Source organism: Bufo gargarizans, chromosome 2, assembly GCF_014858855.1.
Source record: "Bufo gargarizans isolate SCDJY-AF-19 chromosome 2, ASM1485885v1, whole genome shotgun sequence".
NCBI lineage: Eukaryota > Metazoa > Chordata > Amphibia > Anura > Bufonidae > Bufo > Bufo gargarizans.
The window spans coordinates 323,466,801-323,490,526 of record NC_058081.1 but is presented as its reverse complement, the minus strand read 5'-3'; the positions used below and the strand labels follow the sequence as shown (position 1 = coordinate 323,490,526).

Genomic DNA, 23,726 nt, shown 5'->3' with positions numbered 1-23,726 from the left:
CATTAATATCAAAGCTGAATATTTTTGGAAGTAGTTTTTAGTTTGTTTTTAGTTTTAGCTATTTTAGGGGGATATCTGTGTGCAGGTGACTATTACTGTACATAATTATTAGGCAACTTAACAAAAAACAAATATATACCCATTTCAATTATTTATTTTTACCAGTGAAACCAATATAACATCTCAACATTCACAAATATACATTTCTGACATTCAAAAACAAAACAAAAACAAATCAGTGACCAATATAGCCACCTTTCTTTGCAAGGACACTCAAAAGCCTGCCATCCATGGATTCTGTCAGTGTTTTGATCTGTTCACCATCAACATTGTGTGCAGCAGCAACCACAGCCTCCCAGACACTGTTCAGAGAGGTGTACTGTTTTCCCTCCTTGTAAATCTCACATTTGATGATGGACCACAGGTTCTCAATGGGGTTCAGATCAGGTGAACAAGGAGGCCATGTCATTAGATTTTCTTCTTTTATACCCTTTCTTGCCAGCCACGTTGTGGAGTACTTGGACGCGTGTGATGGAGCATTGTCCTGCATGAAAATCATGTTTTTCTTACCTTGCAGACTTCTTCCTGTACCACTGCTTGAAGAAGGTGTCTTCCAGAAACTGGCAGTAGGACTGGGAGTTGAGCTTGACTCCATCCTCAACCCAAAAAGGCCCCACAAGCTCATCTTTGATGATACCAGCCCAAACCAGTACTCCACCTCCACCTTGCTGGCGTCTGAGTCGGACTGGAGCTCTCTGCCCTTTACCAATCCAGCCATCTGGCCCATCAAGACTCACTCTCATTTCATCAGTCCATAAAACCTTAGAAAAATCAGTCTTGAGATATTTCTTGGCCCAGTCTTGACGTTTCAGCTTGTGTGTCTTGTTCAGTGGTGGTCGTCTTTCAGCCTTTCTTACCTTGGCCATGTCTCTGAGTATTGCACACCTTGTGCTTTTGGGCACTCCAGTGATGTTGCAGCTCTGAAATATGGCCAAACTGGTGGCAAGTGGCATCTTGGCAGCTGCACGCTTGACTTTTCTCAGTTCATGGGCAGTTATTTTGCGCCTTGGTTTTTCCACACGCTTCTTGCGACCCTGTTGACTATTTTGAATGAAACACTTGATTGTTCGATGATCACGCTTCAGAAGCTTTGCAATTTTAAGAGTGCTGCATCCCTCTGCAAGATATCTCACTATTTTTGACTTTTCTGAGCCTGTCAAGTCCTTCTTTTGACCCATTTTGCCAAAGGAAAGGAAGTTGCCTAATAATTATGCACACCTGATATAGGGTGTTGATGTCATTAGACCACACCCCTTCTCATTGCAGAGATGCACATCACATAATATACTTAATTGGTAGTAGGCTTTCGAGCCTATACAGCTTGGAGTAAGACAACATGCATAAAGAGGATGATGTGGTCAAAATACTCATTTTCCTAATAATTCTGCACGTAGTGTATGTGTAAGTCTCAAAATTTTTGCCCACAACTGTAACTATAGGTTGTCTATTGTGAGCATTTTGTTTTTTCATTTTTGTCAGGCCTCTTCAGATGGTTATGATGGTGGTGCAGCCTCCCAGGGTATTTGCTTATATTTTCTGGAAGAGAAGAAATGTATAAAAAATAGTTACTAAAAATGTAGCACTGTGCAGATGACCTATAGGTGTATAACTTGCACAGATCCCAAAAATATGGGTGCTCATAAGCCCATATGCAGAGCATCACTCTGTTTAGATTTTTCTGCATGTCCAAAAGATGCGTGGCCACCTACAGTATCTGCTGTAAATGGTGGTTATGGAATCCCAGGATGTGTTCAGTTCACATTCGTTAGACTACTAATGATCTGACATTTGGCAAATACAATCAATATGATTATGAATATCCATATGCAGAACTTCTAGCTTTTTTGTAACTGTCTACTTTATGCTGCTTAGACAGACAACTAGAAAATTAAGGCCACATCCTCACAGAGGTTTGTATCTGTGGAATTTGGCATATATTCCATTCCAGATTTGTTTTCATTGGAAGGCCATGCTGACATTCATATTTAAGTATGATGACGCAGAAATGTCTTATCGCTGACATTATGTTATGAAAGTTAAAAACTAACAAGAAAAAACATGGGTCACAGCGCTTTTGCATTTAGATGAACTGGTTGAAAATTGGATTCCACCAAAATAGGAATACAAATGCCTCAGTAAAATAAGTGTAAGGGCTCATGCACACGAACGTATTTTCTTTCCGCTTCCGTTCTGTTTTTTTGCGGACCATATGGGGAACCATTTCACTTCAATGGGTACGCTAAAACAATGGAAGGTACTCGGGGTGCATTCCGTTTCCGTATTTCCGTTCCGCAAAAAAGTAGTGCATGTCCTATTATTGTCCACAAATTCAAGTCAATGGGTCCGCAAAAAATACGGAACGCACACGGAACACATCCATATGTCATCCGTATATTTGTGGATTCATACTGTAGAAATGCTATGCCCAGCCCATATTGCTCATGTGTTTGGTAATTAATAAGTTACTGTTTCCGATCCGCAAAAAACTGATCGTATACAGAAACAATACAGATATGTTTTGTGGAATAACGGAATGGAAGAGGACTTAAATCAGAGAAAAAAAATACCTCAGATACGGAACGACGGATCTGTGAAAAACGGACCGCAAAACAACAATGGTCGTGTGCATGAGCCCTAAAGGAGTTGTCTGGCCTTGGATCCAACAACCACTTCTGTCTTGACCTGGGCCCCTGAAGTCCCTGAACATAAAAAAGAAACACATGTCCACCATCGAACCACTTCTCCATTCCCAGCCGCTTCCGGTTCCCTCGGGACAAGGAAGAAGCTGGATCCCATGACTGCTGTGACCAATCAAAGGCCTCAGTGATCACGGAGGCTTTAACAGTACATCACTTCTGTGACGTAGTGTTGAAGCTGCTGAGGCCTGTGATAGGCTGCAGCAATCATGAAACCCAGCTGCTCCCTTGTCCTGTGTGGACCTGAAGCAGCGAGACCATGGACATGTGAGTCTTCCTTTTTAATGTTCAAGGGCACAGGTCCAGACCAAAAGGGTTATCGGCTTCAGGCCCAAACAACCACTTTAAGGCTGGTTTCACACAAAGCATTTTGTCATATTTTTTACTACATTGTTAACAGCACATATTTTTTTCGGTCATAAGCCATTACTATCTGATCAGTGGGAGTCTGAATATGGTCATTATCGTTACAGTAACTACTATAATTTATTCTAATTACTATTCAAATATTAGTAATGAAAAATAACAATTAATGTAGAAATATATTTCTGTTTTTACACAGGCCATTACTGCAGACATATTAGGCTGAGGCTTCTTCTTATCTATAGTTCATTTGTCAACTTTGCTGTGTAGATTGAGACATTATAGACAGTGGATGAACTAATGACAACTTGATTATACTGCTGGAGGCCTTGAAAAGGCAATGCTATAGACAATATGCGTAGATAAGACCCTATGGATCTCCCTTTTGTACTTCCCTGATCATTGGCAGGCTTGGTATACTCTCCTCCTGGAGGTTGAAACAGTCTGACATATCTGTCAATTGACTCACATTTATTTCAGTTGCCGTAAAGCACAAAATCCAGAAATAAAATGTGAGTCTGCCCTGGCAATGAGTTTGATGTACCCGCTGCTTCTCTCACCCATTATCTGAAGTGCTTCTATAAACACTAATGCACAATATTGGTGAGCCTAAGCTTTACAAAAGTATCTAAATTACTGTGTACAATGTATTCTGTATTGTCAGTGTAGCAAATATTACATAATCTGGAAAAATACCATAATCATTAAAAAAAATATGACTATTTTGTTACTGCTGAGTAAAGATTATATATATATATATATATATATATATATATATATATATAATTATACTTTCCAAAGAACGAGGCAGCACTTCCAGATTTCGGTGGCAGGGTGAAGACCCCAAAACTTTATTCCCCAGCAACGTTTCGGCCTACTCAATGAGGCCTTTGTCAAGCTTGACAAAGGCCTCATTGTGTAGGCCGAAGCATTGCTGGGGAATAAAGTTTTGGGGTCTTCACCCTGCCACCGAAATCTGGAAGTGCTGCCTCGTTCTTTGGAAAGTACACATCGTGGAGGAGAAGCCGAACTCTGTGAGGAATTGCACCCAGTACACACGGTCTGACTGTGCCGCTGCGGTATTTGGGTGTGTGTGTGTATATATAAATATATATACACAGTTGCAAGAAAAAGTATGTGAACCCTTTGGAATGATATGGATTTCTGCACAAATAGGTAAAAAAAATGTGATCTGATCTTCATCTAAGTCACAACAATAGACAATCACAGTCTGCTTAAACTAATTAACACACAAATAATTATATGTTACCATGTTTTTATTGAACACATCATATAAACATTCACAGTGCAGGTGGAAAAAGTATGGGAACCCCTAGACTAATGACATCTCCAAGAGCTAATTGGAGTGAGGTGTCAGCCAACTGGAGTCCAATCAATGAGATGAAATTGGAGGTGTTGGTTACAGCTGCCCTGCCCTATAAAAAAACACACACCAGTTCTGGGTTTGCTTTTCACAAGAAGCATTGCCTGATGTGAATGATGCTTCGCACAAAAGAGCTCTCAGAAGACCTACGATTAAGAATTGTTGACTTGCATAAAGCTGGAAAGGGTTCTAAAAGTATCTCCAAAAGCCTTGCTGTTCATCAGTCCACAGTAAGACAAATTGTCTATAAATGGAGAAAGTTCAGCACTGCTGCTACTCTCCCTAGGAGTGTCCGTCCTGTAAAGATGACTGAAAGAGCACAGCGCAGACTGCTCAATGAGGTGTAGAAAAATCCTAGAGTGTCAGCTAAAGACTTACAAAAGTCTCTGGCATATGCTAACGTCCCTGTTAGCGAATCTATGATACATAAAACACTAAACAAGAATGGATTTCATGGGAGGATACCACAGAGGAAGCCACTTCTGTCCAATAAAAAACATTGCTGCACATTTACAGTTTGCACAAGAGCACCTGGATGTTCCACAGCAGTACTGGCAAAATATTCTGTGGACAGATGAAACCAAAGTTGAGTTGTTTGGAAGAAACGCACAACACTATGTGTGGAGAAAAAGAGGCACAGCACACCAACATCAAAACCTCATCCCAACGGTGAAGTATGGTGGTGGGGGCATCATGGTTTGGGGCTGCTTTGCTGCGTCAGGGACTGGACGGATTGCAATCATCGAAGGAAAAATTAATTCCCAAGTTTATCAAGACATTTTGCAAGAGAACTTAAGGCCATCTGTCCACCAGCTGAAGCTCAACAGAAGATGGGTGTTGCAACAGGACAACGACCCAAAGCATAGAAGTAAATCCACAACAGAATGGCTTAAACAGAAGAAAATACGCCTTCTGGAGTGGCCCAGTCAGAGTCCTGACCTCAACCGGATTGAGATGTTGTGGCATGACCTCAAGAAAGCGATTCACACCAGACATCCCAAGAATATTGCTGAACTGAAACAGTTCTGTAAAGAGGAATGGTCAAGAATTTCTCCTGACCGTTGTGCACGTCTGATCTGAAACTACAGGAAAAGTTTGGTTGAAGTTATTGCTGCCAAAGGAGGTTCAACCAGTTATTAAATCTAAGGGTTCACATACTTCTTCCACCTGCACTGTGAATGTTTACATGGTGTGTTCAATAAAAACATGGTAACATTTAATTCTTTGTGTGTGTTATTAGTTTTTAAGCAGACTGTGATTGTCTATTGTTGTGACTTAGATGAAGATCAGATCACATTTTATGACCTATTTGTGCAGAAATCCATATCATTCCAAAGGGTTCACATACTTTTTCTTGCAACTGTGTGTATGTATGTATATGTATATATATATATATATATATATATATATATATATATATATATAAAAAGAAAAAACACAGGCGGCACCACCCTCCGTATATGGGTGCAAAATCCAAGCACGGCAGCAGGTGCTTACCCCACGTTTGTAGATACAAAAATTGGACTGCACTCCCAGCAATTCGTGAAGAAAATCTTAGTTTATTCACCCATCTATGGCAAAGCGACGTTTGGAGCCGAAACGTCGCTTTGCCATAGATGGGTGAATAAACTAAGATTTTCTTCACGAATTGCTGGGAGTGCAGTCCAATTTTTGTATATATATATATATATATATATATATATATATGTATAAAGAGAAAAAAAGGCAGCACTCCAAATTGTGATGAAAAAAGTGGATGGTTTATTCACCCATCTAGCAGCAACGTTTTAGCTCTCTCTTTGGAGTCTTTGTCCAGCTCTCTCCCCAAAGAGAGAGCTGAAACGTTGCTGCTAGATGGGTGAATAAACCGTCCACTTTTTTCATCACAATTTGGAGTGCTGCCTTTTTTTCTCTTTTTTATACACTTGGGATCTTGGTCTCAGGTCCCCAGGAGGATTTGCACCCGTGCTTATTGTGTGCTGCTTTTTTTCTCTCATATATATATATATATATATATATATCAGGGGTCTGAAATTCACATTGTAGGTGCATTCCTACTCTGAGAGACAGAATAAAAAAAAAATAATTCAAGAAATCACATTGTATGATTTTTAAAGAATTTATTTGTCTTGCACTGCTGAACATAAGTATTTGAACACCTGATAAACAGCAAGAATTTTGGCTCTCAAAGACCTGTTACTGTGCCTTTAAAAAGTCCACTTCTACTCCACTCATTAATTTAACTTGGTAGCACCTGTCTGAGCTCTTTAGACACCTGTCCACCCCACAGTCAGTCAGATGCAAACTACTACCATGGGCAAGACCAAAGAGCTGTCAAGACACCAGAGATAAATTTGTGGACCTCCACAAGGCTGGAAAGGGCTACGGGGCAATTGCCAAGCAGCTTGGTGAAAATAGATCAACTGTTGGAGCAATTGTTAGAAAATGGAAGAGGCTAAAGATGACTGTCAGTCTCCCTCGGACTGGGGCTCCATGCAAGATCTCACCTCGTGGAGTATCACTAATGATAGGAAAGGTCAGGAATCAGCCCAGAACTACAAGGGAGGAGCTGGTCAATGACATGAAGAGAGCTGGAACCACAGTTTCAAAGATCACTGTTGGTTGAACACTACACTGTCATGGTTTCAAATCATGCATTGCACGGAAGGTTCCCCTGCTCAAGTCATCACATGTCCAGGCTCGTCTGAAGTTTGCCAATGACCATCTGGATGATCCAGGGGAGGCATGGGAGAAAGTCATGTGGTCAGATGAGACCAAAGTATAACTTTTTGGTCTAAACTTCGCTCGTCGTGTTTGGAGGAAAAAGAAGGATGAGTTGCATCCCAAGAACACCATCCCTACTGTGAAGCATGGGGGTGATAACAACATGCTTTGGGGTGCTTTTCTGCAAAGGGGACAGGACGACTGCACTGTATTAAGGAGAGGATGAATGGGACCATTTATTGTGAGATTTTGAGCAACAACCTCCTTCCCTCAGTCAGAGCATTGAAGATGGGTCGTGGCTGGGTCTTCCAACATGACAACAACCCGAAGCACACAGCCAGGATAACCAAGGAGTGGCTCAGTTAGAAGCATATCAAGGTTCTGGAGTGGCCTAGCCAGTCTCCAGACCTAAATCCAATAGAACATCTTTGGAGGAAGCTGAAACTCTGTGTTGCTCAGAGACAGCCCCGGAACCTGACAGATCTAGAGGACATCTGTGTGGAGGAGTGGGCCAAAATCCCTGTTGTGCAAACCTGGTCAAGAACTACAGGGAATGTTTGGCCTCTGTAATTGCAAACAAAGATTTCTGAACCAAATATTAACACTGATTTTCTCAGGTGTTCAAATTCTTATACTCAGCAGTGCAAGACAAATACATTCTTTAAAAATCATACAATGTGATTTCCTGATTTTTTTTTTTATTTTTTTATTTATTCTGTCTCTCAGAGAGGTAATGCACCTACAATGTGAATTTCAGACCCCTTCATGATTTCTAAGTGGGAGAACTTGCAAAATCTTCTGTTCCTGACTCTATACAGTCAGGTCCATAAATATTGGGACATCGACACAATTCTAACATTTTTGGCTCTATACACCACCACAATGGATTTTGAAACGAACAAGGTGTGCTTTAACTGCAGACTGTCAGCTTTATTTGAGGGTATTTACATCCAAATCAGGTGAACGGTGTAGGAATTACAACAGTTTACATATGTGCCTCCCACTTGTTAAGGGACCAAAAGTAAAGGGACAGGATAATAATCATAAATCAAACTTTCACTTTTTAATACTTGGTTGCAAATCCTTTGCAGTCAATTACAGCCTGAAGTCTGGAATGCATAGACATCACCAGACACTGGGTTTCATTACTGGTGATGCTCTGCCAGGCCTCTACTGCAACTGTCTTCGGTTCCTGCTTGTTTTGGGGGCATTTTCCTTTCAGTTTTGTCTTCAGCAAGTGAAATTCATGCTCAATCGGATTCAGGTCAGGTGATTGACTTGGCCATTGCATAACATTCCACTTCTTTCCCTTAAACTCTTTGGTTGCTTTTGCAGTATGCTTTGGGTCATTGTCCATCTGCACTGTGAAGTGCCGTCCAATGAGTTCTGAAGCATTTGGCTGAATATGAGCAGATATTATATTGCCCAAAACACTTCAGAATTTATCCTGCTGCTTTTGTCAGCAGTCACATCATCAATAAATACAAGAGAACCAGTTCCATTGGCAGCCATACATGCCCACGCCATGACACTACCACCACCATGCTTCACTGATGAGGTGGTATGCTTAGGATCATGAGTAGTTCCTTTCCTTCTCCATACTCTTCTCTTTCCATCACTCTGGTACAAGTTGATTTTGGTCTCATCTGTCCATAGGATGTTGTTCCAGAACTGTGAAGGCTTTTTTAGATGTCATTTGGCAAACTCTAATCTGGTCTTCCTGTTTTTGAGGCTCACCAATGGTTTACATCTTGTGGTGAACCCCTGTATTCACTCTGGTGAAGTCTTCTCTTGATTGTTGACTTTGACACACATACATCTACCTCCTAGAGCGTGTTCTTGATCTGGCCAACTGTTGTGAAGGGTGTTTTCTTCACCAGGGAAAGATTTATTTTCCGTGTTCTTCTGAGTCTTTTAGTGTTGCTGAGCTCACCGGTGCGTTCCTTCTTTTTAAGAATGTTCCAAACAGTTATTTTGGCTGCACCTAATGTTTTTGCCTATCTCTCTGATGGGTTTGTTTTGTTTTTTCAGCCAAATGATGGCTTGCTTCACTGATAGTGACAGCTCTTTGGATCTCATCTTGAGAGTGGACAGCAACAGATTCCAAATGCAAATGGCACATTTGAAATGAACTCTGGACCTTTTATCTGCTAATTGTAATTGGAATAATGAGGAAATAACACCACCTGGCCATGGAACAGCTGAGAAGCCTATTGTCCCATTACTTTTGGTCCCTTAACAAGTGGGAGGCACATATGCAAACTGTTGTAATTCCTATACCGTTCACCTGATTTGGATGCAAACACCCTCAAATTAAAGCTGACAGTCTGCAGTTAAAGCACATCTTGTTTGTTTCATTTAAAATCCATTGTGGTGGTGTATAGAGCCAAAAATGTTAGAATTGTGTCGATGTCCCAATATTTATGGACATGACTGTATATACAGTATATATAGTATAAGCATTACAGCTTTCATTGCAAGTTACATGTGTAAAGTATTTTATTTATGTATTTATATGTGTGCATTTCACGTTTTAGGAAAATGTGAGTGCAAGGATCAAGTTTTAGAAAATCCAAAAGTATTCTGTGTCATGAGATATTCCTATGGTGAGTAAGGTGGAGAATTTATGTTTAATATGGCAACATCTCTCTTGGTATACACTCTTTTCTTAGTAGCAGGGATATAGAGATATATCTATCTAAATAGAAAAAAAAAACAAAAAAACTGCAGCACAGTCAATGTGGATGTTACCGTCAGACTCTGGGCAGGGGATCTGCTGTGATATCCAAATAACAAAAGATGAGGCAGCACTCCAGTTGATGGTGAAAAAGGGTGTTGGACCCAATTTCCCCTGCTATATATAATATTTTGGACTGGCATTGTATGTGCATAAACTCCTTTCCGTTCAAGCTGTCCACACCTGTTTCCCTTCTGGGAGTGGATCAGGAGATAAGTAATACCCGACAAAGACAGGGTGACATGCAAGGAAAGTTCAAGGGGTCTGCTGTCCATGAATAATTATGATTACCGGTATGTGTTGCTCTGGCTTCCTGAGCGTGATAGTGGTGATATTTAATCTTTCTTTGAGATAAGGAGTGAAAGCAAAAGAAAAAAAAGTATACTGGTAAATCATACTGCAGCACCCAAGCCCTTCACCCTTTCATCACTCTGTGTATGGAGGAGGGATATGGGTTTCATTGCTGGCCCAATTTTCATCTGACAACACTTAAGATCCATAAGTAAATGCATGAAATGTGTTGAGATATATAGGAATACAAATTCGGAAAAACCATAAGCCCCAAATAGAGAATGCATACATATCTTTGCAGCAAGTAATAGTCTGTCTTACTCCGTTCTATAATAAGAATTCTTTTGAAGCTGAACACCTGTCCATTTCCTTAAGGAATTCATGTTCAGTTATATAAAAATATAGCAGTGGTTAACAGTGTTGACCTGAGGTGCTAAGGCCATGAATTTACATCCGACTATGGCTCCATTTACATGGAGTTTCAATAGGCTTCTGTAAGTTTCTTTCAAGTGCTTCATTGATAGTTTAAACACATTGAAGTACAAATAACACATTGAGTATATTTTATTTCAGTTATTTTTATCTTAATTAAATGTTATTTTTTTGTTTTTTTCCCCCCTTCCCTTTTTGGGCAGTCCTTAAGGTAAAGATACTGTCAGCACATGATAGGGGGTCCCATGCTGAAGTGAATGTGAAAATTAAGAAGGTTTTGAAAATGACGAAATTGAAGATTCGACGTGGAAAGAGAACATTGTACCCGGAATCCTGGACAAATCGGGGCTGTACCTGCCCCATCTTAAACCCTGGTATGTTACGTTGCCTATGAGCTGCTTGATTGTTTTGTTATATTTTTATATTATTACATATTTTGATTTACATTCTGCAAATTATTTTTAATAAAAAAATTCCCTTAATAAAAAGGTTTATGTCAAGGCCAAGGTAATGCCATGTTCTGGCAAGTGAGGCTCAATTAAAATTGTGAAAGGAAGTGGCCATGTACAGTAGATATCTGCCGGCTGATCGCTCATACGTGCATACTCTGCTAAGCATGTATGTGTTCCGAATGGGGTGAAGGGAGTAAGTTGCTGCTGAACACCTGGTGGTGGCTTATCTCCCCAAGAACAAAAAGATTGGGCATGTTGAAATCCAAGACCTGATTCCTCTTTTTCCCCCGACAACTGCTGTCCGAGAATATTCAGTAGACTCCCCATGCACATTACATGGTTGGCCAGACCTGCCAATATCAGTGGGTTTGACTAATATTAATCTAATGAGTATGGATATTTTAAGGTTATAACTTTAGACACAAATGAATTATTCATGGAAAAAGTCTAATATGTGGTCCCACTGCTTTGATTTTAGGTCTAGAATATCTCGTGGCTGGATATGAAGATGTGCGTACAGGTCGTCTCATTGTGAACATGAAAAGTTTTGTCCAGCCGTGGAAACCATCTCTTGGCAAGAAAGTAATAGAGATACTAAGAACAGACTGCATTTGAGACAAAACAAGGCAAATAAAGACGTAATAAAGTGTATTTATTGACCAGTTTAGTGAAACCCGCACATAAAGATACTGCACAGCAACACCATGCTCCTGTCCTTTAGCTGTGTGTGATACAGGATGATATACATATGTTTTACAGCAAAATGGTTCTCCACTTCTCTGGCAAATTTGCAACCTAATAGTGGGAAACTACACTTAAAATGGAACTTTGCAGATAGATCCAGTTTGAGAGCAAGTGTGGAAACGTGTAAGCTTAAAGCTTCTACAATCAGCATACGTTTTATTTAATTAAAGGTACGAAAGGAAACTTGGACTTTGCATTGAGGTAGTGTTCCGTGCAGCCTCCTGAAATGTACATAGCATTTTTAAGAAGCACTTTACTAATTGTTCTTGCATTTTTTTTTTTTATATTTGTTAAACAAGGCAATTGTGTTTAGAGAGCTACAGAACTGAAATGACACTAGTCACCTTAAAGCAGTTTTTGCCTTTTATATTGTTTTCTTCAGATGTATTTATGTTTTATAGTCATTTCATGTTACCAGAGATAAAATAAGACAATGACTATTAAAGCGGATTTCCGGGATTTACATATTGATGGCCTATCCTCAGGATAGATCATCAATATCAGATCAGCAGGGGTCCAACTTCCGGGACCCCCACCAATCAGCTGTGCAAAGTAGACGTGGCACTCCACAAACGATTAGGCCTCTTCCTAGGCCATGTGACATCACATTCATCGATTGCATTGCCTAGGCACAGCTAAGCCCATTTAAGTGAATGGGACTGAGCTGCGATAGCAAGCACAGCCGCTATCAAATGGATGGCACTGTGCTTGGTAAGCTGCAAGGAGGCTGCGGTGCTCACCCAAGGCCCAGTGAGTGCTGCAACTTCCTCATTAGGGGTGCTAGGAGTCAGAACCCCGCTGTTCTTATATTGATGACCTGTCCTATGTAAATACCAGAGAACCTCTTTAATATTGTGGATTTTATTCTTCATTAAGCAGTGTTCATTTCAAAGTTTGCTTGTAAATGTGAAAGCTTAATTTAATTAGGCTTTTTTAATGTAAAAGTATAAGCAAATCTCGCAAAGCTAGTTTGTTACAGTTATTACACACTGAATAAAAATCACCCATTACTGTCAGCCGTACATAGACTGAGCCCTTTGTAAACTTTACATTGTAACCTCTTCCATGTGTTGGATCATCAAATGCCATCTTTACCTTTCTGGGGTCAAGAGTGCCCAGTGGACGTTCTGCCATTCTCTGTAAGAGAGGAGGTTGATAGAAGCCTCCCCAGGTAGTGTCCCATAGCACCTGCATGAGCTGCCTCTTTGGCACGTACACTCTTTACTATGAGACACCTAAATCATGATTTAGCGGCCAGAGTTACACACAGGCAGTTTGTAGCATAGCAGCTACAATTTTTTTTAAATAGACTTTTATTCAGGAAAAGTACAAGTAAGCTGTAGTCAAAAACCATTACTAGTCAAAACAGTCATTGCATCAGTCATTTCGATTACAGCATGTGAAAAAAACATGTCAGAATGATAAGAAAATACCAGTACTTTCCCCAATTATTTTTCACTTTTTCTCCCTTTCCCCCCCTCCCTATCCCTCCCCCCTCCCTTCCTCTCCCCCCTCTATGCCCTCCAAAAAACTGTCATATCCAACTCATGAACCAAATCATTTTGATCGTGCAAAAATTTTGAGGATAACTACCCTCATAATGCTAACATCAGTGAGAACCTTTATTATCGTTGTCTTCTATATCTTCCCCCTAGAAGCGCCCCCCCCTCCCCCAAGCCCCCCTTCCCCTCCCTGCCCCCCCCACTTTTGTCCATTTTGAACGTCTCGGCTGCTAGAACATTCATTGGTCAATTCCATAAGATTACTCATTTACATCCTCACACCTTCAATACACCCAATCGACCCTTCAAATCCTCCTGTAAATACCAAGCTGTAAGTCTGAAAGGTCCCATCAATGTTGGGTATTCTGAATTGGCAATGTACTGGACCAGAAAGCTCCTCCACACTTTATACCATTTTTTACCCAATATTTCTTTCCTGGTAGTCGCATCCCTCCATTCTAGATTCAATATCTGTTTCAGTCGGTTCAGTAGCATTTCGGCACTGGGGGCAGTCGCCAACAACCAACGCGTCAATATGCAGCGTTTTGCCTCTAACAGAATCTTGTGATCCAGAACGGACAAACCCCTCCACTCACTATCCGTTCCATCATCAGATGTTTCTTTTCCCTCAGCCTGGAATATGATCAACTGAGGCGATAATTTGTTCCGGGTATTACCCAGCTGTTTCATAATTGCAGACACCTGAGCCCAAAATCCAGCTACGCTGGGACATACCCATAAACCATGCAACAAGTCTGCTCCTGATAGATTACATTTTGGGCATGACGTTATTCTATCCGGCCTAGCTTGAGAGGGCGAAAAAGTAAATCCATAAATCGCCCTGTGTAGAATCTTGAATTGCGTTTCCCTCATCATTTCGTTTGGTACTGCACGATATAGCGCCTGCATACCTGCCCGAGCGATGGGCTCTAAGTCCATTATTTCCAACTGTTTTTCCCATTTCCTGAACATGCCCGCTACCAGTTGATCCTCCCAGGTTGCCCTAAGAACATTATAGATTTCTGAAATGGACATCCTACACTTATGACCCAGAAAGGCGTCAAACTTATTCCTTTGCCCTTCTTTGGAGATATCCCTTATAATACTTTTCACATAACTATGAACTTGCCTATATGGGAATTGTGCCGTTTTCTGCAGACCCCTCTTCTCTATTAACTCCTCCAATGATGCCCATCTGGTCTCTTTCTCGTGCATCAGGTCCCCCATCTTTATAATTCCCTTGCTCACCCACTCTTGGAAGGATTTTTCGCTATAGCCAGGAGGAAAGTTAGGGTTACCTCGTATAGGAAGGTGTTTTGAGAACAGATAGTACAGGCCAAAAAGCTTCCTCACATTTTTCCAAGCAATGATTGTGTCCCTAAGAATAAGGGACCTTCTTGCCACACAAGGGAGCCTCGACACCTGTGTGTGAAGGAGGGCTACTAGGTTCCATGGAGCTGCCAACTGGCTCTCGACACCCAGATTTGAGTAAAATGAAGTCCCATTTGCCCAGTCTAGTATGTGTCTGCTAAGACACGCTAAATTATACCCCCTCAAGTCTGGGAAATTAAGACCCCCCTGCTCCTTCTTAACCTTCAACTTTTTTAACGCTATTCTTGCCTTCTTCCCTCTCCACAAGAATCCGGTAAATTTCTTCTCTAGGTCACTAACATCTGCATGTCGCAACAGGATCGGTATTGTCTGTAAAGGGTACATTAACTTTGCCGCCCCCATCAAGCAGCTACAATTTTAATGGTCAGTGTAGTCAACAGGAATATATTGGGGGAGATTTATCCAAACACCTGTGATAAGAGTAGTGTCCCCCAGCAGTCTCATTCCACATTTCATTTTTATGCCTTTTGTAAAATATGATCAGTAACCTGATTGGTGTCCATATACAACTACTACGCTTTTTAGTTGGACCAATTTTGATAAGTGTCATACAACTTTCCATGCAACTATTGTTTGTAAAATCTATCAATAAAAAGATAAAAAGGCTAAAATCGTACAGTTGGTATGAAAACAGTTGAAACGAGCCGTCATACTTTCAGAAAATCTATGTGTTCCTTGAACATACAGTTTGCCATGGTATAATAAAAGTACCTATGTTTCTGCTCCTGTAGTTAAATGAGTATTTGTTTGTAGTCGGGCATGATTGTAGGATGGTGCAGTTGTATCTTAAAGGTCCATGTTATGTTAACAGTTTTCTGGCAAAAAAATGAAGATTTCCAAATGCAAGAATATGACACATCTGTAAATCTGCCTCCAGCAATGTATCCATTATCCATAAGAATAAGCAAGGAAGGCACAAGTGAAAGAGATTTATGACTGCTCTGAAGAGGTTATGAGCTTCTGTGACTGAAATGGGCATAGAGCAGCTATTCCCACCAGTCCGAATGGAAGAGTCATTTAATGTGATCATTTCATGATTCTGAAATCAAATAGAAATAGACTACATTGAGGTAAAATGCTGTATTAGAAACCCTTCACAAGACCAAACCTCAGCCAGCCCGCTTATAAGCAAGAGATCTATTTAGTAGACTTCAAAGACAGACTGAGACTGGACTCAACACTGCAGTTTAAATCACTTGCAGTGACCACATGTACAGATCCTGACCACAGAAAGTCAAGGCTGTAGATGCAATGATTCTACAAAATCCATTTGTATTTAATGATTGCTTTGACTATATATCACTTTTAATAAATATAACAGTAACACCAGCACCATGATGAGATCCAAAATTAGTACTTTCAGCTTTATTTAACGATCCATACACTGTACAAAAGTCCGATAAAAGCCAAAGTTGCTTACGCGTCTCGATCAGTAGCAGATTTTTATCATAGCATGCATACAAAGAATCCAGAGTTTACAGTAAAAAACACCCTACTGTGTTTCAGCCAATCATTGTCAAGTGACATCTGGTAAGGCTACTTTCACACTGGCGTTTCTGGGTCCGCTTGTGAGGATCCGTTCAGAATGCATCAGTTTAGCTGTCTTTGGTCTCCGTTCCACTTTTGAGGCGGACAACAAAACGCAGCTTGCAGCGTTTTGGTGTCCGCCTGGCAGTGCGGAGCCAAACAGATCCGTCCTGACTTAAAATGTAAGTCAAAGGGGATGGATCTGTTTTCACTGACACAATATGGTGCAATTGAAAACTAATCCATCCCCCATTGACTTTCAATGTAAGTCAAGACGGATCCATTTTGACTTAGACTTTTTTTGAGAGAATAAATCAAACGGATCCATTTTGAACGGATACAAACGTTTGCATTATCGGTGCAGATCAGTCTGTGCAGATACAAGACGGATCCTCACCGAACGCGAGTGTGAAAGTAGCCTAACATGTAATGCTTCAACCATGTAACAATGTTAAAGCTAATAATGCCTACACAAATATATTAAAATAAAAAAGCTTACCGGTATATTTCACAAAAAACTTAGTGGTGGTATATTAAATCATGTCATATATTTAGACCGCAGGTGTGCAGAAAACAGGATTGCTAGTGACCCCAAAGAGCTTGTTGTTGAAAGCAAGGGTGACAGCAGAGGGGCGCCAAGGTACGATCAAGCTTAATTAATGCGGTCGTAGATCCCACACTAGTTGGTAGGGCTGATTGTTATTGCTGTCATATAGTTCAAATTAAGGTTAAATGCAGGAGACCTTAATTTGAACTATATGACAGCAATGACAATCAGCCCTACCAACTAGTGTGGAATCTACGACCACATTAATTAAGCTTTGATCGTACCTTGGCGCCCCTCCGCTAACTGTCACCCTTGCTTTCAACAACAAGCTCTTTGGGGTCACTAGCAATCCTGTTTTCTGCACACCTGCAACCTTCGCAGTGTATTCCTCTACACTGCCCACTTTAGGGTGCAGCCTTGGAACACGTTCCTTCTGACCTTTTCTAATACCTCCTCCCCTCTTTTTCACCTACCATCCACCCAATAGTTCCCTTGGCGCTCCTTAATCCATCTTGCTAATTTTTGCTCCTTTTTTTCTTCCATGACCACTATATATTTAGACCGGCAGGTTGTCGGGTGTTTCACACAAGTATCCAAGAAGCTTCTTGACCGGATATTTGAATTAAACAACTGACAACCTGCTGGGCTAAATTCCCCACATGATTTACCATGGACTACCAAGTTGTTGTATCTCACCCAAAATGATTGGCTGAAACACAGCAGGATGGTACGTAACACTGAACTATTTGGAAATGTGTATACTGTTTCTTTGTGTGTATGCCATTCCATTTTTTTTCTATACTTTATGTACTGATATCTACATTCCTTTGTAAACGGTAATACTATACCATAACTTTGTCAGTGCTTTATTTTGTTGTTTACTTATATACAGTATGTGAAAAAAACTAGATAAAAAAATACTGAACGGAAGGTGTGTATGCTATGATTCAGATCTGCTACTGATCGAAATGCGTAAGAGGCTGTTATGATACTTTTATACAGTGTATGGATTGTGAAATAAAGCTGGAAGTACTAGTTTTACATCTCATAGTGTCGCTAGTGTGGCTTCTTCAGCTGCCGTACACACATCAAGGATACGTCCAAAATTATTTATATACAGTATATAACTTCACCACATGGATGGGGCTATTGACAAAAACGAGCATACATAAAAAGATCAGATTATGATGAATATATACTTTAAGAAGCTGGAGACTGATTAACCCATTAAGGACACATGACGTACCGGTACAGCATGTTAAAAACTTTCAGAAACTTTAATATGCCAAAAATATAGATTTTTCACCCCCCTGTCTTAACTCCAGAACTAACTAAATGGTGCCAGGCACTTCTAGAAGGGAACCCCTTACCAAAACAGACCTTGGAGGCCTCTATTACCATAATCCACAAGGAAGGGAAAGACAACAAAGAATGTAGAAATTACCGTCCCATATCATTGTTAAACATAGATGTCAAGATATGGGCTAAACTCCTAGCTTCTAGACTTGCCCCCCTCATACCAAAGATAGTCCACCCAGAACAAGCAGGTTTCGTGTTGGGTCGAGAGGGTAATTCCCAATCGTGCAGATTGATAAATGCAGCTTTCTGGGTTCATAGGAGGTCTTCTCCGCTGATTCTTCTAAGCACGGACGCGGAGAAGGCCTTTGATAGCGTAAATTGGCTATATATGCAAAGAACTCTGCATAGATTTGGAGTGCCAGATCACTTTATACGGGCAGTCATGTCTTTATATGGATCCCCAGGAGCAAGAGTAAGAGTTAATGGCACACTGTCAGAGCCCTTCCCCATTACAAATGGGACACGACAGGGCTGCCCCCTGTCGCCCTCTCTCTTCATACTTGTAATGGAAACACTGCTACAAGCATTCAGAGATGATCCACGTATAAGGGGTCTAAAGATTGGTAAAACTGAACATTAATGTGCTGCATTTGCGGACGACCTTATGCTCTTGATATCAAATCCCACAAAAGCCTTCCCACATGTCTTAGACACCTTCTCTGAGTTTGGCAAACTGTCCAATTTTAAAATAAACTATATTAAGTCAGAGGCAATGGGGTTTAACCTCTCAACCCAAACGATTAATTTATTAAAATATAGCTTTCCCTTTAAATGGAACCCTAACTCTCTACCATATCTCTCCAATGACCCCTCCCTTGTATATAAACTAAATTATCCTACATTAGTGAAAAAGATTCAGGAGAAGCTGAGCTCTCTTGCTTTGCCGTGGCTGTCCTGGATAGGTAGAAAGAACCTCTTACAAACATATATCATGCCCAAACTCACGTACCTGTTACAAATGGTACCTATATCTCTCCCAAAGTCTTTTTTCAAAACAGTCAGACAAACCTTTATGACCTTCCTATGGAGGGGTAAGAAACCTAGGATTTCTTCCCTCAAACTTATAAGGAACAGAGTACACTGAGGTTTTGGTCTGCAGGATGTGGAGCACTATTATAAAGCGATTCAATTGAAAAGGTGGCTACAGCTGTGCATACCAAAATATAGAATACTGGGTTCTGATATTGAGGCAGACCTACTGTCAGATGTTCAGTCGGCGGGTCTGTGGGGGCTGAGTACCACCTCTCCCACTCCACACAACCTCACAAAGGGTATATACAAAACTATACGGTCCTTACACAAAACAGCAGGGTTATTCTCCCCCCCCCCCCCCAAGACCCTACCTGCAAAGTATATACCTTATCTTTTGCACACACACACCCATGAGCTACCCTATTTTTGGGTGTGTGTGTGTGTGTGTGCAAATATCCCAGCTGATAATATCCCAAACTATTGCTCTCAAGCCATTTCAGAAAGGAACTTCATAGCAAACCAGGATCTACAGAGTTCCATCAAGACCTTACTGTCTAATACTAGGACCCAGGCAGACCCCACGTGGTTTGAGAGACTAACCATGTTGGAATCTTGCCCGAAACACTGCATATCTACCCTATACAGGGCGCTGATTACCCCCTTAGACCAAGTTGTTCCTTCCTATATCAGATCCTAGGAAAAAGATTCACTATATACATCGGAAATCCCATGGATTCTCGAGATGCGTAAAAATACAGGAGCACTCCTATAAGACAGTAACACGGTGGTACAATGACCCTCAGAAACTATTTGTAATGGGCCTATCACAGTCGGATGTATGCTGGAGATGCTCAGCCCACACTGGTTCTCTAGGACATATCCTTTTGTCTTCCCGTCAAATTCGCCCGTTCTGGGATCTGATTGGGAATTAACAAAATATGTCAATCTAACAGGGTTTTCTCCCCCCCAATCAATACTCCTTTGGCTCCCAGCCAATAAGTGGTACCCCTCATCTAAAGATCTAGCTACTCTGCTGATCCAGGCGGCGTGATTATTAATTCCACTTCAATGGCTTAGTCCCACACCCCCGACCAGTGAACAATGGCACTCGAAGGTAGATCAAATTTACTTCATGGAGGAATTAGTTAGCTGGTCAAACAGAACAAAATTTGATAAGTTATGGAAACCTTGGAAGGATTATAGGCATTCCCCCAGTCAACCCAAGTCCATCACAATGCTCTTTCTATAGAAATCTGTACGATCCTGAGATAGGAAATATCACTAACTACTCAAATACATAGTCTTTCCTTGGAGTGCTCAAGACTGTACCAGATCGTCAGTTTGTTCAATATTATAGACAGTTCAAAGTTTATTATTTATGCCCTAGTTAGACCTCATGATGGGAGTACTAGATATGATCCAACCGGTATAACTCATCCGGGTTAACTTTCTATTACTTGAAGTTGCAATTTATAAAGGATACCATTGATTGTGGAACTGTTTGGTAATACTGTAATGTCTTGCATACATATTTGTGTTATCAAATGTACCCCCAATGACGTCTTCTCTTTCGGGTTTAGAGGTGACGTCATCGGCGCAGGCGCACTGAGGGAGTGCTGAGGAAGCGAGCGTCCTTCTCTCAGACCGCCTACGCCGAATGAGGTGCAGGCGCGGGATTTGAATTGCAGACAGGGCCAGTCGGAGGAGGAGAGCGCTCCCTGGCCCAGTCAATCAGCAGGAGGAGGGGGCGTTTTTTTGAAAGGAGGATGCGGCAGCTACCAGCAAGTATCCGCCCTACTTGCTGTTAGAGAGGTAATTTACATATTATAAAAGTGCAATTTTTAAAAAAAACTAGCCAACAGAAAAGGGTAAGAGCCCTATATATTGAAATATCGCAGTATAAGGATTTTAATTAGCCAATAAAATAATAATATGACTTTTGGGGGGTGACAGAAGCCCTTTAAGGTGAAATAAGGCTGTGTCCTTAAGGGGTTAAAGGGTATATTAGAATTCCTTTAAAGATTTGAAAGGTAATGGTAACAATTCACTACAATATAGAATTGAATTCAATATTAAACTATTTGCTTTTAACAAAAAAAAATGGCTACAGATGTCCCCGACTGAAGAAAGCCATTTATAATATGTGACAGGCTTTATTAAAACATGTGTTGTATGCTATAAATGTAATAATTCCATATCATTTATCAAAGTTCTATTATTAACTAGAATGCCATTATCCATGAGGTTATTCAGCTCTTCAAATCTTAATGAAGATACTAGCATTCTACTTCTAAATATCATTCTCAAATAATTACATTGTAATTTATATTCAGATCTGCTGAGAAATGACAACAACGATATCTAGTATAGAAGGGGTGGCGGGGTGGTGCTGGGCAATTGCCTAGAGATGCTAACCACAAAGGGGCACCACTGACACTGTTCCCTTTAAGCTGCTAAGCACCATGGTTGTTCAGCTAAAAAATTCCTCTCCATTAATGATTGGGCAGAACGCTGAAGAAGCTGTGTACCTGATCACAGAGAGTGTGCTATGCCATCCTGGATAGGGCCCGCACCGCCGGAGGAGGCATGTCATTTATGATGAGGCATAGATCTTGTCGTAAATTACCTGCCTCCTCCTGCTCTCCACATGGCGAAAATAATTGTGGATTTTGGTCATTATTTATACCAGTTTCTGGAGTAGATAATGATGAATTAGCCAAGGCTGATAGCCCCACCCTTGCAAATCCCTTACTCCCCCCCCCCCCCCCATGTCCCCTTTTTTGTAGACTTGGCAAAGATGGCTTAAAATGCTGATTGCAACAACAAAAAAAGTCACAAATACTGTATATTGAAAAGTTACAAATCTATCAGATGTTTTTCCTTTTCAATGACAAAAAGATGTGTAAGGGAAATGGTAAATGTGTGTGTTGAATTACAGCGGCACAGTACTCTCTATCCCCTCACTGCACTCATCTCTATGGAACAGTGCAGGGAGAAAACCTGCTACGGACACAAATCACTGTAAGAGAGGGGGACATAGGGCGAAGTCTTTGGTAGTTATTAGTCCAATAGGAGCAGTCTTTGTAACAGATCTGTGTATGGAGAGCAATCTGTGAAACCGAGGGGACCATAAGGAGCAGCCTGTATAACAGAGGAAGGAATTGGGAGCTGTCTACTAGAGATATGAGCCATGAGAGTAGTCCGTGTAACATTAATTGTAACACATTTACTGTGTGGTATATAAATGGTGGCACTGTTACCTCATGGGGCACAAAGTGGGGTTCCTTTTACTGTTTGGGCTACAAAAGATGATAATTTTATTGTGTGTACACTATTAACAACTGGGACACAACGAAAGTCTGCAGCGCAATGTGGGCCACTGGCACTGTTGTTTTCGGGGAGTTGCCCTATTTTTTGGGGAGTATTTACAGGCAACAGAATTTTGGGTAGCAGCAGGATCTTTATGTTTAGTTTATCATGTTTTGTTTACTTTGATAAAAAGGTAGGGAGCGTGCTATAAAGTGAGGCACCAAAGATGTCTGGACAGCAAACCCTGCAGACACAAATAATGGCTAAAACATGTCTTCGTGGCAGAGTGGGCCAGATAAAAATGACAGCAAAACAAAAAGACTACAATCGGAGGACATATCAACTATACGTCACTGGATTAAGCTATACTATATTCACTTATATGGTCTGCAGAGTATCTGTGTAGAAATGGTCACTACTAGGGATAAGCGGACTTCAGTTTTTGAAGTTCAGGTATATGCTGAATTGCGTTATGGATTCCGTTACCAGGGACCATAAAGCAATTCCATGACGGTTTAGAGGCATTCCGTTAAGCATTCCGTCATAATAGAAGTCTAGGGCAAGCATAATGGATCCGTGCAGTTTCCATTATATAGGAGTCCTTGAATTGCATTATGTTCTGTGGTAATGGAATCCATAACACAATTCAGCATAAACCCAAACTCGAACTTAAAAAACTGAAGTTAGCCCATCCCTAGTCTCTACCACTATATGGTCGCTATAAAGTACTTTGGTATTTTTTATACTGGTTATTATCAAGTAACAGTATAGTCATATTATGTAGTGGTAATGGTGGGTGTCACGGTGTGGCAGTATTATTTGGGCATTCTAAAGTGGTATAGTTGGTAATATATTTTTTTATATAGTGCGTTTTGTTCACTATATTTGCTCAGTATTATTTTATAACAACATAACATGTACATGTATATTTTTATATATATATATATATATATATATATATATATATATAGATTATTTGTTTTGCGGGGAGTGGAATGCCTTGGGGCTTGAGCCCCTGAGGTTTTTAAGATCCCTAGAGGCTGTGATTTGTGAGCTAAATTCAGCAGCTGCATAAATCTCTCTGTTAGGCCCCTTTCACACGGGCGAGTTTTCCGTGCGGGTGCGATCCGTGCAGCGAACGTATAGCACCCGCACTAAATCCTGACCCATTCATTTCTATGGGGCTGTGCACATGAGCATTGTTTTTCACGCATCACTTGTGCGTTCAGTTGAAA

At 40.8% G+C, this 23,726-nt stretch overlaps 1 protein-coding gene across 1 annotated transcript in view; it reads left to right on the top strand.

Moving 5' to 3' along the window:
• The window catches only part of NTN4 (netrin 4), a 160,259-nt gene extending 144,871 nt beyond the window's left edge, over positions 1 to 15,388 (top strand). Inside the window, exons 8-10 of the mRNA XM_044280539.1 lie at positions 9,765 to 9,833; positions 10,891 to 11,061; positions 11,618 to 15,388. Of these exons, the coding sequence (XP_044136474.1) occupies positions 9,765 to 9,833; positions 10,891 to 11,061; positions 11,618 to 11,754 (377 nt within the window). The 3' untranslated portion in view covers positions 11,755 to 15,388. The remainder of the gene's footprint in view (positions 1 to 9,764; positions 9,834 to 10,890; positions 11,062 to 11,617) is intronic.
• Positions 15,389 to 23,726: the final 8,338 nt, after the last annotated feature.